General features: G+C 43.3%; 2 protein-coding genes across 9 annotated transcripts in view; both read left to right on the top strand.

The window, feature by feature from the left end:
- The window catches only part of DGKH (diacylglycerol kinase eta), a 764,231-nt gene that overhangs the window by 109,077 nt on the left and 639,592 nt on the right, over window positions 1-15,562 (top strand). The gene's annotated exons all lie outside the window — the stretch shown is intronic.
- Window positions 7,016-15,562, top strand: part of AKAP11 (A-kinase anchoring protein 11) — a 38,754-nt gene continuing 30,207 nt past the window's right edge. For 4 of the 6 annotated variants that reach the window (XM_083624576.1, XM_083624575.1, XM_083624572.1 and 1 more), the window contains exons 1-3: window positions 7,024-7,171; window positions 12,718-12,815; window positions 13,099-13,209. In XM_083624576.1, the coding sequence (XP_083480702.1) occupies window positions 12,756-12,815; window positions 13,099-13,209 (171 nt within the window). In that variant the 5' untranslated portion in view covers window positions 7,024-7,171; window positions 12,718-12,755. Of the gene's footprint in view, window positions 7,172-12,082; window positions 12,154-12,717; window positions 12,816-13,098; window positions 13,210-15,562 lie in introns of all 6 variants that reach the window. The other 2 variants (XM_083624573.1, XM_083624574.1) reach the window with 2 other exon arrangements.

The following is a 15,562-nucleotide window of genomic DNA, read 5'->3' as shown; positions in this document are numbered from 1 at the left end:
AACAAACCCAAAGTTTCAGCTTGTTAGCCAGATCTTTGAATTTTTCAAAACCATATGAAGCTATCCATAATTATCAGATAGCAGCACTATTGCCAAAGTGTCTAATTTACCTATTTTTTGTATTGACAATTGTCTGAAAATTCCCACTGGCTTTAATAGGAAGCTGTACTGGGTCTTGCGTGGCATTTCCCTCATTCCTCTTGCTGCTCTGCATTATAGCTAAGCCAGGAATATTGAGTTAACAAGAACTATGAAGCCGGTGCATATTTCTTACCTTTCATCTTTCAGGGTGCCAGGATTCTGTTTCTTGTCCAAGGCGTTTGATAACTCTGTTACTTTTATAAATGCCAGCGTATGTGAGATCAGAAAGTAGTTATGTGAAGCCAACTCGTGTCGAACTGGAAGAACATTTATTTTCGTTTATTAAAACTTGTGCATACTGCCTTTCCTCTTGTTAGATCAGAATGGCATATGACATAAAATCAATACAAACACAAAACAATTGTAAAAGCAACAGGAGAGAAGTGAAACAGATTGAGATTTGCTCAAATTTAAATGTTTTAATTCCTGGGTGGGGGAAAAATGTTTTTGTCTAGCGCAGGGGTAGTTAATCTCCAGCGGATGGACTCCAGTGTTCATCTGCTCCTCAGCCTAGCCAGTGGTCTGGAATGATGGGAGTTGTCATATGATGTGGGGAGCCAGCCCTGGTCTAGCGCTGACATTTTCTCTTGGGGAGTCCATTCTACAACCTGGGCACCGCATCCATTCAAGGGACAGCTTATTCCCCTAATGTGCAATTGTGAACAATTTAACCTTTCTGTGCCTACGTTTTCCCACTTGGCGAATGGGAATCCTGCCTAGCAGCTTATTTGCAAAACATAGTCTGAAGATATCTAAATGACAAGTGCTATGCAAGTGATTAATGGTTTTCTTATGTTAAACAGCAGTTACCACAAATCCGAGTTTTATTTTCGTAGGGGTGGAAGGGATCCCGAGCATCATCAAGTCCAGCCCCCTGCAATGCAGGAATCTCAGCTAAAGCATCCATGACAGATGGTCATCCAACTTCTGCTTAGAGGGTTATGGATATTGATGACTCTTTCATAGTTCAGATCTTTACCTATGGGGTGGTGCAGCCTTCTTGCAGCAGGGATAGCCTCCTCCCATTGAGCGCGCCAACCTTAGTGCATGGGTTGTGTGCCTTGCCCACTGAGAGTTTAGCCATTCCCTGAGCCCTGGGCCAGGCCATGGGCACTGAGATGCTCTGCAGGTGAGCCTAGCTGTCTTCTTCGTATGCTGTAAAAAGACTCCGATTTTTCAGTGTGTCAGCAAACTTGCCCATGAAATCTGTTGAGCAGAGAATGTTGTAAGTTTGGGCTTTATTTACTTGTACTTGTTTTTAAGAAACAGTGAGTTTTTGTTTGTTTACATACTGTTTACAATGACACAGGTTTATTTTTAATATATACAACGGTTGAGATATTTATTGCATATGCTATTTGAAAGATGTTTTATGTGTTTTGCACCTTTGGGATATATTGTTACATTTCTGTATTCGGAATATTTGGGTGGTTCTGTTAATAGTAATTTTATGACTTCTAAGTGACCAGTTTTTTGTGCCTTTTTATTATTGGGTGCATGATTGCCTATTTATTATTGTATGGAAGTCATGGAGATGTGTATTTTTGTATGCTGCTGGAAGCAATGGTTGATTTTATTGTACATTTATGAGATATGCTTCCCTTAAAGGGCACTCGATGGATCTTCCTTCTGAAATAAACCAATACATACAATCTCAATAATTTATTTGAATTTTTTTTTAGTGAGAAATGGGTTTAATGAGCAGACTGACTTCTGAATAGACAAGACTGGGATTGCCCTGGACAAGAACATCTAACGCTCTGCATATTGTGTCTGTTGCTCTAAGACTCCTTTATCCATTGCACAACAGAAGATGGAGGGGGGTTGTCTCCGAACATTGGATGGATGCCTGGGTCCTCATTCCTTTTATTTGTGTGCCGCTTTTCCGCACACACAAAAAAACATGCTCAAAGGGGCTTACGACAAAGAAAACAACAACATTTCAAAAACAAACAGTGAAAAAGAATTTCCTAATAACATAGCAAAACAACACAACAGCAAATATAACAACATACAAAAAAAACCCTTTCAGAACTATAAATATAGCAAGATTATATAAACAAACACCCAGCATGCAAAAACAAAAATAACAAGGGAGCTTGACCGTTGCCCCTTGGTCGTAGAAACACCCCTCCCATGATGTGGCTTACAGTTCCTTTCCTTCAGCAGCTTCATAGAAAGCTTCCAAGTGCAGGGGGCGAGGTAAAAATAATAATAATAATAATAATAATAATAATAATAATAATAATAATTTATTATTATTTGTACCCCGCCCATCTGGCTGGGTTTCCCCAGCCACTCTGGGCGGCTTCCACAAAGACCAAAAATACACTAATATGTCATACTTTAAAAACTTCCCTGATGGAATGGCAGATGCAAGTGATAGACTATATGGAGATGGCAGAAATGACCGGCAGAATTCGAGACCTGGGAGAAGAGTTGATGGAAGAGGACTGGAAAAAGTTTAAAGATTATCTACAGAAATATAGTAAATTGTTTGAATGTTAAAATGATGTGGGATCTAAAGGTAACACGGCATTTGGGATATAGTTAAAAGAGTTATGAAAAAAAGGATTTAAAAAAGAGGGGAAATTAGAGATATAACAAGTGGGAGTATACAATTATAAATGAGATATGAAAGAGGGTTAGAATTTGCTGAATTCGACGGAATAAAGAGGAACACAAAAAAGGGAGATGTGAGGAGGTCAGGAAAGAGGGTTATAGAACCTTGAAATTTAAAAGTGGATTCTTTTTCTTTTTCTTTTTTATTAAGTGTGTATTTTTTGGTTTTTTGTGTGGATTTGTCTGTTTTTTATGTGTTGTAAAATTCTAACGTCTTCTGACAGGCTGCCTTTTCTCACCCAAGAACGCACTTGCGGTAGCAGCTGCTCTTGAATTTGCTGCAGGACACACCTTTACTCTGTTAGGTGGCGTTACACAGTTATCTCCCTAAATTTATATTTTAAGTTTTCAGTGCTTGTGTGAGCACACAAACATCATGTAGTTGTTACCTGGTCTGCTTCTCATGCTGTTCATTTGAGGGTACCTTTATTGGGGGCTGATGATCATCCCAGCTGGGCCTATTTCACCCAAACAATTTCCCCATTTGTCCTGTTTTTAAAACAACACCTTTCAATCAGCTTGTCGCCTTCTGACTATCTTTCTGAAGAAGAGAGAAGATACTGGTTCGAATATGTTCTCACTGCACGATAGAGGCATCGCAGTTCCTCATTCCTGCCCTTTGCTTTAATTTCTGATTTGCACTAAACCCAACAGCAAGCATGTCTGGGACATAACACTAATACAGTGGTACCTCAGGTTAAGTACTTAATTTGTTCCGGAGGTCCATTCTTAACCTGAAACTGCTCTTAACCTGAAGCACCACTTTAGCTAATGGGGCCTCCCGCTGCCGCTGCGCCGCCACAGCACGATTTCTGTTCTCATCCTGAAGCAAAGTTCTTAATCCGAGATACTATTTCTGGGTTAGCGGAGTCTGCAACCTGAAGCATATGTAACCTGAAGTACCACTGTGTGTGTGTGTGTGTGTGTGTGTGTGTGTGTGTGTGTGTGTATGTATATATATATATAAAAACACATATACACACACACATACACACACAATCACAATCACATAACATTATTAAAATACCTGAAGCGTATGTAACCCGAGGTACCACTGTAAAAGTTTATTGCATGCGAGGTTAGTTTGATCTTACACATTTGTACAGTTAATTTCGACTCATCTGCAACACATACCATAGAAGACATAACATGAGCTGCATAAACTATAACTATTCAAAATATATTGGGGTGTGGAGAAGAGCAGAATCTGACTAAAGCACCAACAGGCGTTAACAGCACATCCAGCCTCTTCCCTTTCTTCAGGTGTGCTCACAAAGAACAGTTTCATGCTGAAATGTCATGTTAGGGGAATACTTGGTAACCCACAACAACATGGTGAAGACCAAGATCTAGTGCAAAAAAGCAGAGGTGGAAGTCCAGCCTAGTATGACAGCAGATTCTTTCTTCAACCCAAGACCCCCATACTGTTGTTGAAAAATTTACGGTTGGCATTCACAGCCCAAGGGATTCAGTGTCCCTTAAGCCCATTATTGGTCAGAGAGAAATGAATGGAGGCAGGAACCAATAGAAGGAAAGCAAGGAAATGTTTATTTTTCTGTTGCAACTGTCGTTCCCCCCCACCCACCCACCGGGTGACGACCCAGAACAAAGGCGTGTAAAAACTTTTAAAGGTTATAGAAATTGCCCAACCCCTTAGCCACCCAAAAGCACCACACAAGTGTTGCAGAAGGCAGATTCCAAAATTCATATTCCAGGTAGCGAATGCCCCAGACTGGCCTGCAGGCAATTCATACTAAATGCTATGGGTCAGACTTTGGATTGGCTTACAACAACCCTGCCGTGTTGTTCAGGAATATTAGACCCTAATTGCACATTGGGTTGAAACTGGAGTGAATACAACAACCCTACAATAGAATCCGTTGCTTTTCATGCAGGTTGTTGGCCAGAGAGAGTTGGGTGTATTGCAAACCCTTCAGTGCAGCTCAGAGATGGCTAGATTGACTGGGAAAATCGGAAATCAGAAGGATCAAAACTTCAATAGAAAATGGGACAAATATGGATTGTATTAAAAGAACACTGTAAACACTTGAACTCTTTGGCAGGCTGTGAATAATGTTACAAAGACTTTGGATATATTGGAGGACTATAATTCTTTTTTTGACCTCCTCAGCCACTGACTAATGCAGGGCCGGGCTCAGAACCACTTTGCTATGGGGTGGGAAAGAGTCTCCCAGGGGTTATCTAGTCTAACCCCCTGCTATTCAGGAGCCAGCTTGTGTAGTCTACTGCAGTGGTACCTCGGGTTAAGTACTTAATTCGTTCCGGAGGTCCGTTCTTAACCTGAAACTGTTCTTAACCTGAAGCACCACTTTAGCTAATGGGGCCTCCTGCTGCCGCTGCACCGCCGGAGCACGATTTCTGTTCTCATCCTGAAGCCAAGTTCTTAACCTGAAGCACTATTTCTGGGTTGGCGGAGTCTGTAAGCCGAAGTGTATGTAACCTGAGGTACCACTGTATATTCTAGTACAGCGGTACCTCGGGTTACATACGCTTCAGGTTACAGATGCTTCAGGTTACAGACTCTGATAACCCAGAAATAGTGCTTCAGGTTAAGAACTTTGCTTCAGGGTGAGAACAGAAATCGTGCTCTGGCGGTGCAGCGGCAGCAGGAGGCCCCATTAGCTGAAGTGGTGCTTCAGGTCAAGAACAGTTTCAGGTTAAGAACAGACCTCCGGAACGAATTAAGTACTTAACTCGAGGTACCACTGTATATTGTGGGGGTGGGGGGAAAGAACCACAAGCACCGGCCCAACGACCAGTGTGAGGGCTGGACTGAAGTGTAGCAGTACCCCTGGGCTCTCACTTGTGGGGTGCCTCAGGGTTCTGTCCTCTCCCCCATGCTTTTCAACATTTACATGCAGCCGCTGGGAGAGATCATCAGGAGGTTTGGGCTGGGTGTTCATCAATATGCGGATGATACCCAGCTCTACCTCTCTTTTAAATCAGAACCAGTGAAGGCAGTGAAGGTCCTGTGTGAGTGTCTGGAGGCGGTTGGAGGATGGATGGCGGCTAACAGATTGAGGTTGAATCCTGACAAGACAGAAGTACTGTTTCTGGGGGACAGGAGGCGGGCAGGTGTGGAGGATTCCCTGGTCCTGAATGGGGTAACTGTGCCCCTGAAGAACCAGGTGCGCAGCCTGGGAGTCATTTTGGACTCACAGCTGTCCATGGAGGCACAGGTCAAATCTGTGTCCAGGGCAGCTGTTTACCAGCTCCATCTGGTACGCAGGATGAGACCCTATCTGCCCGCGGACTGTCTCGCCAGAGTGGTGCATGCTCTGGTTATCTCCCGCTTGGACTACTGCAATGCGCTCTACGTGGGGCTACCTTTGAAGGTGACCCGGAAACTACAACTAATCCAGAACGCGGCAGCCAGACTGGTGACTGGGAGCGGCCGCCGAGACCATATAACACCGGTCTTGAAAGACCTACATTGGCTCCCAGTACGTTTCCGAGCACAATTCAAAGTGTTGGTGCTGACCTTTAAAGCCCTAAACGGCCTCAGTCCAGTATACCTGAAGGAGCGTCTCCACCCCCATCATTCTGCCCGGACGCTGAGGTCCAGCACCGAGGGCCTTCTGGCGGTTCCCTCACTGCGAGAAGCAAAGCTACAGGGAACCAGGCAGAGGGCCTTCTCGGTAGTGGCGCCCGCCCTGTGGAACGCCCTTCCAGCAGATGTCAAAGCGATAAACAACTACCTGACATTCAGAAGACATCTTAAGGCAGCCCTGTTTGGGGAAGTTTTTAACGTGTGATATTTTACTGTATTTTTGGTTTCTATGGAAGCCGCCCAGAGTGGCTGGGGAGGCCCAGCCAGATGGGCAGGGTATAAATAATAAATAATAATAATAATAATAATAATAATTATTATTATTACTTGGGCTGTGGTAACATCTAAGCTGGACTACTGTAATTAACTTTACATGGAACTGCCCTTGAAGACATCTGGAAATTGCCCAGCCAGATGGGCGGGGTATAAATAATAATAATAATAATAATAATAATAATAATAATTTTATTATTATTATTATTATTATTATTATTATTATTATTATTATTATTATTATTATTAGCAGTAGTAATTTTACATTTATTTATAGCCCGCCTTTTCCCCTGACAGGGACTCCAGGCGGCTTACCTAAGAGCAGGCCGGGGCGGGCAGACGGGCGGGAGGGGGGGGCACGAGCGTCACGCGGCGGCTTCGTTCGCGGCTACTGCGCATGCGGGGTGTGTGGCAGCGGGGTGGGGGAGGCGAACGTTAGCGGCGGCGGCGGCGGCGAACGCGTCCCTGTGTGTGTTCTCGCGAGAAGGAGGAGGCGGAGGAGGAGGAGGCGGCGGCGAAGGCGATGGTCCGCGAGTTGTGGGGGGAAGGAAGGAAACGCCTCAGGTGAGGAGGGCGGGGCGGGCGGAATTGAGCCGGGCGAGGGGGCGTCGAGACCCCCTTGAAAAGGGACAGGTGACTCCGGGGAGGGGGTGGGGGAGGGCTGCGCGCGCCCCCCGCCCTCCCCCTCAGAGCAACGGTCCGGCGCCCCCTCCCCCCCCCGCTCCTTCCTGCCACTCGTGACGCCACTCCGGACCCCTCCCCCCTTTCCCTCATTCCGGCCGGGGGGGGGCAGGAAGAGGAACAGCGGCCACGACACCCATCATGATGATGATGAGGATGCTCCGCGGGATCCTCGCAGCTGCACCGGGGGGAGGGGGGGGTCTCTAGGTCACCGGGGCGGGGGGGGGGAGCGGGGAGAGGGTCGCAAGGCCCTTCCGAGCGCGCCCCCGCTTTTCCCGCTGCTTTTCTTATTCCCAGTAGGAGCAATGAATTAGCTCAGTGCTCAGGTGGCTTCGGAGCGCTTTACAAAACTGTTATTTTTTTATATAAATGGTGTGTGTGTGTGTGTGGATATATGTGTAATTATTGTATATTTAATAAATAATCGCTATAATTGTAATGAATATTATGTATTATCCACTTGGGGCAATCATTATTATTTATAATAGATGTTATTTATTATTACAAATAATTATAGATATAAACACACACACACACATATATCTACACAGTGGTACCTTGGGTTAAGTACTTAATTCGTTCCGCAGGTCCGTTCTTAACCTGAAACTGTTCTAACCTGAAGCACCACTTTAGCTAATGGGGCCTGCTGCGCCGCCGGAGCACGATTTCTGTTCTCATCCTGAAGCAAAGTTCTTAACCCGAGGTACTATTTCTGGGTTAGCGGAGTCTGTAATCTGAAGCATCTGTAACCTTAAGTACCACTGTATGTATGTATGTATGTATGTGTGTGTGTGTGTATATATATATATATATATATATATACACACACACACACACACACACAATCACAATCACATAACATTATTAAAATACAGAGTAATTAAAGATACACCACAATTAAAACACACTGGGAACGTAAACAGCAAAACAATCCACTTTGGGATTGCACAGCCGTTCGAACAGGAGAGTGGCCAAGAGGTCAAGTCGAGGCCTTTGTCAGACCCGGCAGGAAGGCAGTAAAAATAGGGCTTCTGTTCCAGCACAGCAAGGGTTTTTCGCCACCCCAGCCTGCCTCTGCTGTGCAAGCCGGTCATCGTCAGGCCAGGACGCAACTCACAGGGGTCCGTTGGTGCCCTTACTGGGCATTGCATTGGAAGTCAGCCTTTTAGGTAACCTGCTCCAGAGTCGTTCAGTGCCTCCTGTGCAAGTACAAGGCCTCAGAACGGATTCAGTGGCTAATAATTTTGTTCTGTGAACCACCCTGAGACCTCTGGGTATAAATTCAATAAATGTTAATACAGTGGATGCTCAGGTTGCGAACATGATCTGTGCGGGATGCACGTTCGCAACCCACAGCGGCACATCTGCGATTTAGCGCTTCTGCGCATGCGCGACCCCCGAAACCCAGAAGTAAGCTCTGCTTGCCACCCAGTAGTTAAAGGTAAAAGATAAAGGACCCCTGGATGGTTAAGTCCAGTCAAAGACGACAGGTGCGGCACTCATCTCGCTTTTCAGGCTGAGGGAGCTGGCGTTTGTCCACAGACAGCTTTCCAGGTCATGTGGCCAGCATGACTAAACCGCTTCTGGTGCAACAGGACACCATGACAAGTGCCAGAGCGCATGGAAACGTCGTTTGCATTCCCACCGCAGCGGTACCTATTTACCTACTTGCACTGGTGTGCTTTTGAACTTCTAGGCTGGTAGGAGCTGGGACAGAGCAACGGGAGCTCACCCCGTTGTGCGGATTCGAACTGCCAACCTTCCGACTGGCAAGCCCAAGAGGCTCAGTGGTTTAGACCACAGCACCACCCGCGCCTCTTTGCCACCCAGTAGAAGTCCATGTGCCTCTTAGATAGCCATAGCCATCCATATATTAAAAGAGGTGAAGGCTCTGAAGCCACCTAGTAAGTTGGTAGCAGAAAACATAAACGTGCCCCTTCTCCCCACCACCTGCATAAAGTCGTCTCATCTGGACTGAGACCATAGCACAAGAGGAGGACCTTTGTTTCCCCACATCCCTTTTTAGCAACCCCCCCTCCAAAGTTGCAGTTTCTCCCTGAAGGTGCCCCATGGCATCTTTGGGGCAAATAATGGGGGGGGGGAGAAAATGGACAATTTCCCCCACAATCCCGGACTGTGCATGTCTTCGGTGAGGCCCTGAGGCTATGGCAACAAGGAAAATAATTGTGCCTCCCTGGTCCAGCATGTGTATCTACAGCACCAGGCCATTAAAAAATACAAAACTTTTTTTCAGTGGACCCTGGTATTTGCTCCACCATGCCAGGTGCTAGCTCAGTGCCTAAAGACAACTTCTACAAGCCACACTCTGCTTAGATTTTTGCTATATAATACTTTTAAGAACTGTATAATGTTATGGTAGTAAAAAAAGAAAAATGATTGAATTCAAACCATATGATGAAGCTATTATAAATTGAGCTAAACTGGGTTGACAAGAGTACTGTATAGAGTCAGTCAGCTTGGCATCAGCTCTTTCAGCCTGTTGTGTACCTTATGCCTTTAAAAACTGAGGTGCCTAGGTGACTAGATGTAAAGAGGAATGGGGTTTCTGTATATTGAAATACTTGTAGAATATAAAATCTCAGCAACTATGGTTGTTCTTACCCTGTACAGGCAATGACCAATTTATGCACATTCAATATGTGCACAACTGTGCATGCATGCAGAAGTTGGTGGAATGCGGGGGGGGGGGCATTATGGGCTTATGCATGCTCTGCCATCGTGCACAATGACCTGGCACACAAACCCATCGTAAATTGGGGGTTGTCTATATCAAAATTCACCTTCAATATATAGAACGCAAAAGGACAAGTAGGATTTGCCAATAAATGTTGGTGCCTATTTGTTGAAAATACATAATTGCTCCTCCTTCACTTAGTTTTCTGGTGACCATCCTGATAGATGTAATATCTCAGTGGTATAGGACTTACTTTTAAGTATAGAATTGCACTGTGCAACACACCATGAAAATATTAGTAAGGTTATAACTTATTGAGCCAGCTGTTGCTAGTGAATTGTATGTATATATGCAATTCAAGTTATATTTAACTTGTCTGTTGAGCCTGGTTGCACCCTTGGAAACTCTCTTAGTATAAGACCTTTGTCCCAATAGACATGAAGTAATAAAAAGACTAAAAGTAATAAAAAGGCTAAAAGGAACTGGACAGAGTGTGTTTTTCTCATTGCCAGGTAAAAACAGCCTCCCACACTCATTTGAAATGCAGGGGGTGGGGAAGAGATTTCAAGGTGACAGAGTGCAGTTTCTAACCAGACTAGAGCCATCTAACCTGTTTTGAAAATTAAGCATTCTTTGCAGACTTCTGTGCAATCAGAAAACTCTTAATTTTAAAAATTGGTCTTACAAAAGATGGTAATTTACCTGACATGTGCACAGCAGTTGCAAACTGCTCATTTATTCCTGGTACCTCTTCTCCTCTGTCAGGTATTTTGCTAAATAGCTTGCCCACCATTTTCAGTCAGGTATATTGTCACCACTCAGTCTGGGGATGGAACTGGCTAGTGCTTGTGTGCCAAGTTGATCAGGCCTGAGTAACATCATTCAGGAATCTTTCTTTGCTAAAATGAATGAAAGGATGAACAGAACAGAACCTGTGGTCTTCCATTGCAAAGGAATATAAGGACAAATAATCAGCCTAAAAATGAAGGTCCAAAGGTTCCTTGTGAAGAAGTCCTGGAAAAGGGGAAAGAGTTTAGAGTGAAAGAATTACCCTATTTAGTTAACTAACCCTAATCCACACGCTAAGGGGGGGAGGGATACTCACAAATAGGATCTTGGGAGCCTTGAAAAAAATAGGTAAGATGAAGTGCCACCCTCAAGTGCTCCCTTTCAAAACCTCTGCTGTGCAGTACCCTCAAAAATCGTGATTCTTTTTGTGGATTGGTTCTCTGAAATGACATTGAGAGTCAGCTGTGTTTATATACACATGGGCTGATGAGGCACTGCCTCAGTCAGAAATCCAAATGGCTTGGCAGTTCTTCCCTGCCAAGATTCAGGTTTGAATTGTCTCAATATTGTTCTCCGCACATGCATGGGAACATCTTCCTTTTGTATAGGCCCCAAATTTCTGCATGTTTTAAGTAGTGAAAGTCTAGATTGCTGGCATTGCTCACCTGCTTCTTAGCTCACCCCCCCCCGCCCCCTCGTAAGCAAAAACCCGTTTACACACAAACTCATGTAAGTGTTCTGTTCTGGTTGCCATGCAGTTGCTAAGGTTGAAGACCCAGGTTCCCCCACACTCTCTTTGCTGGCCACTGGCGAATGTCATTCATGTTTCAGCCTGACCATGCAGACTAGGAATTTCATAGCAGTAGCAATAGTCAGACTAGGAACTTTGTGATTCTTAGCTACCACACTATACCAGTTGTTTATTTACTTCTTCATCAAAGTATTATAATCAGATTAGTTAGTGCATCGAAGCTTTGTTCATACATCTATAATTTAAGTGCTATCTAGCGCCTTTTATAGTTTAATAATTACAGTTGCATTATGAATAAGTGTGTTTATAGAAGGCATTAACAATACAAAAAAGCTTATTTGTTTTGTCCTCCAGAAGCCAACTCCAAATCCCACACCAAATTTTGATTTGGTTCAAGTTTCTGGCAGGGGAACACATTTTTTTGGCTTGCAGTTATACTATTCATGTTACTCATATTCAGTCAGGAAGTAAACACAACCAGCTGGGGAAGGTTGGTGTGCTAGACTGGTCAGATATTATTTTGTTTGGCACTGAATTATTGCAATTTTATTACTCATAGCCAATGCATTGGGAGGAATAAAACCTGGTAAAATCTCCAGTTGCAAGTGGAGGTGTTTCCATGTTCTAAAGGTACAGTATTTAGGTTACCTTAGAAACCCAGATTTTTCAGAGTTACACTTTTTTTCTTACTGCATTTGAAATGGGGAGCTTTCCTCTCCTAGACAAAAATGAGGGTTTGAGTTGTTGCTGCTAACAAATTGTACCCTTTTAAGTATTTTCTTGCTAAGCTGTTAGTTTCTCCAAGCATATTCTCTCTGAGTTTCTTTGAGTAATATGGACTCTGTTTCCTGAGTTTTCTAAAAACAGCTTTCAGCTATTGCAAAATAAAACAAGGGATTCTCTGCATCTGGTACAAAAAAAGTATATGATCCGAGAGATGTGTTCCTGTGTTATCTGCAACACCAGAACCTCTTCTGTAGTGAGTCTCTCCCATAGTGAGGATCATATCCCTAGTCAAATAAGTCTGACTATTTGCTAATGTTAAAGCTGTCTGGCTAGCATGCCGTTTATATTCATTTAATTTTCTGCTATTCACACCCTTCATTGTTTTTAGCAAAATGATTATTAAAAAATGTAAACAGCAGTTGATTTCGTAAAGTTATCCTATTGCTATCTCCTTTTGTTTTTCTTTAGAAGTTGTTGGATTCATCATTAGAAACAAAAAGTAAGCAATGGATGGCCATATCAGGATCCGAAGCAGTCATAGGATGTCAAGGGTACCAGTGAGAAAGGTGAAGTCTTGTTCTTTTGGCTATCCTGTTGTTGAATAAATCTATCTTGTACTGTCTTGTAGCCATGATAAAGGTTTGACATAATACTTCATATTATGTTACATTCCTGGCTTCTCAAATATCCATTCGTCTGCAACTAGACCTAACAGTCAGGAGTACCTTTACCTTTACCTTTAGACTGAATTGAGTGTATGTACACATCTAGTTACCTGGTGTAAAACCTGAATCTTAAAAGGCTAGAAAAATATATGGTGTGTTTTCATTTCCTGTTTTCTTTTTCCAGAGCTTTGGTGAATGTTCAATGCCTCCCATGAAGGCATTGTTGCAAAGTGAAAAAGAATTATGCACAGTATCAGCAGAAGAGTTGAAGGCGGAGAAGGACAATTTCAATGAGGTTTGGCTTTGTTTGGCTTTACACATCAGGTTTTTTAAAAATAAATTTGAAAAATGCTTTTCACTTACATCCATGCTAGCAAATATTGATTTTATGCTCATTATAAAGACATCATAAATGAGTGCTGCTTGAGTATACTACTAGCAGTGGAGGCTTGTGCTATGTTTTGTATAATTAACTAGCAACCTTATAACTGATGTTGCTTGGGAATTCTAAGAAGCAAAAAATCAGTGTAGTTTTGAAAGGTGTGGCCTGCTATCTTGATTCAAAATGGTATCCATATAGAATTGTAGAGATGTGCAACTAACCTCTGCTTAAAAATCTCAAATGAAGGACAGTGTACCACCATATGAGATAATCCATTCCACCGTCAGATGGCTCTTACTGTCAGAAAGTTCTTCCTAATACTTATTCAGAGTCTTCTTTCTTGTAACTTGATTCCATTGGTTTGTATCCTACTCTCTGGAGCAGGAGAAAAGAAGATTGCTCCATCCATGTAATAACCCATTGTTATTTGAAGATGTCTATCATATCTCCACTCAGTCTCCTCTTTTCCAGGCTAAACATACCCAACCCCCTCAACTACTCCTTATAATGCTTGGTTTCCAGACCCTTGATCATTTTGGTTGCCCTCCTCTGCACATGTTCCAGCTTGTCAATACCCTTCTTAAATTGTGGTGCCCAGAACTGGACACAGGACTCCAGGTGTGGTCTGACCAAGGCAGAATAGAGTGGTACCATTAATTCCCTTTATCAGGACTCTATACTTCTGTTGATGCAGCTTAGCATAGCATTTTGTAGATCTTCTATTCTTGGTGGACCACATGGAGGAATTTAGTAGACCTTACATACTTGGCAATGTTTGAGTTCCAACAGATATTCAACAGATATCATTCTGAGTGTTTGGTAATCTGCTTTAGTAAGGGAGCATCCAAGTCTTCAGTCTAGCTATGAGGAGTGTAGCAGACACCCAAAGTAAGGTCACTGTTGTTTCCCTCTCTTACAATTTTTACCCAAATATTCTCAGTCTGCCTTCCATGCTCCAGGTCTTAGATACATCCACAGGTGTACACATCATTCTTATATAATGCTATTCCTTCTCCTTCTCCCTTCCTGCCTGGTCTGTTTTGAGCAGGTTTCTACATCCCAGTCGTGAGTCTCATCCCACCAGGTTTGAAAGCACGTCAAAGTGCAAGTAGATCAAGGGGAGGTAAACGGTGTTTCCATGCACTGCTCTGGTTTGTCAGAAGCAGCTTAGTTATGTTGGCCACATGACCCGGAAGCTGTACGCCAGCTCCCTTGGCCATTAAAGCAAGATGAGCGCCGCAACCCCAGAGTTGGTCATGACTGGACCTAATGATCAGGGGTCCCTTTACCTTTTAGTAAGAACTCAATTTCGTTTTGCTTGTTTCCCATGCTGTATGCATCAGTATAGAGAAAACTGAAACCATGAGTCATTCCATCCAGCAGCGTCCTTCTTGTTTTTTTCTACCCATTAGTAGGTTCCTGTAGCACCATTCCTGTGAAGTCCCCAGTACCAGGTTTCCCCTGTTGTCTGTAATATTGTCTCCCTTCCCCTCAGGATTTATTTGAAAGCTCTCAAGATCAGGTTCACAAGACTCTTAGAAAACACATTGTTGCCAGTCACTATCTTAATAATAATAATAATAATAATAATAATAATAATGCACTGTGAGGTGCAATAGCAGAAACCATGGTCCGAGAAGCCATATCTTCCCAACGACAACACCAGCACAGCCAGTTTTTTCTTTTTAGTATTTTCCTCTCTCTTCCTGGGTCACGACCTTCAACAGGAAGGAGTGATGAAAAAACCGCCTGTACTCCTAGGACCTTCACCTTCCTACCCAGAGCCTCGTAGTCCCTTGCTGCATGTTGAAGGCTGTGTCTGTCAGTATCATTTGTACCCCCATGAATCAGAAGGAAAGGGTAGAAGTCAGCAGGCTTTATAAGACTTGGCAACTTGTCTGTCATATCTTGAATCTTTTTAGCTGGAAGACAGCACACCTCCCGGGATATCCTGTTACCTCTACACACTGCTGCCTCTGTCCCCCTCAGTAAGGAGTCACTTTCCACCACCACTTGTTTCTTCCTCCTCTGGGTAGTGGCAGGAATAGTGCTGAACATAGATGAAAACCTGCTCCTTGATAACCAGGTTATGATACCTTAAGAGGAATCCAAATGCATTGTGAGCAAACAAATAACCTTCCATTATATTGTTGTGGGAAAAGTTTTGCATAGTGAATCTTCAAAAACTTATTCTAAAAATAAAACCAAATAATAAATTGGAGTACAGAACAATTTTCAGATTTTTAAAAATACTTACTGAACAATT

This window comes from Podarcis filfolensis (genome assembly GCF_964270895.1).
Source record: "Podarcis filfolensis genome assembly, chromosome: 7".
NCBI classification, from domain to species: Eukaryota; Metazoa; Chordata; class Lepidosauria; order Squamata; family Lacertidae; genus Podarcis; species Podarcis filfolensis.
The sequence above is the reverse complement of the archived record's forward strand: the minus strand, read 5'-3'. Positions and strand labels throughout refer to the sequence as shown.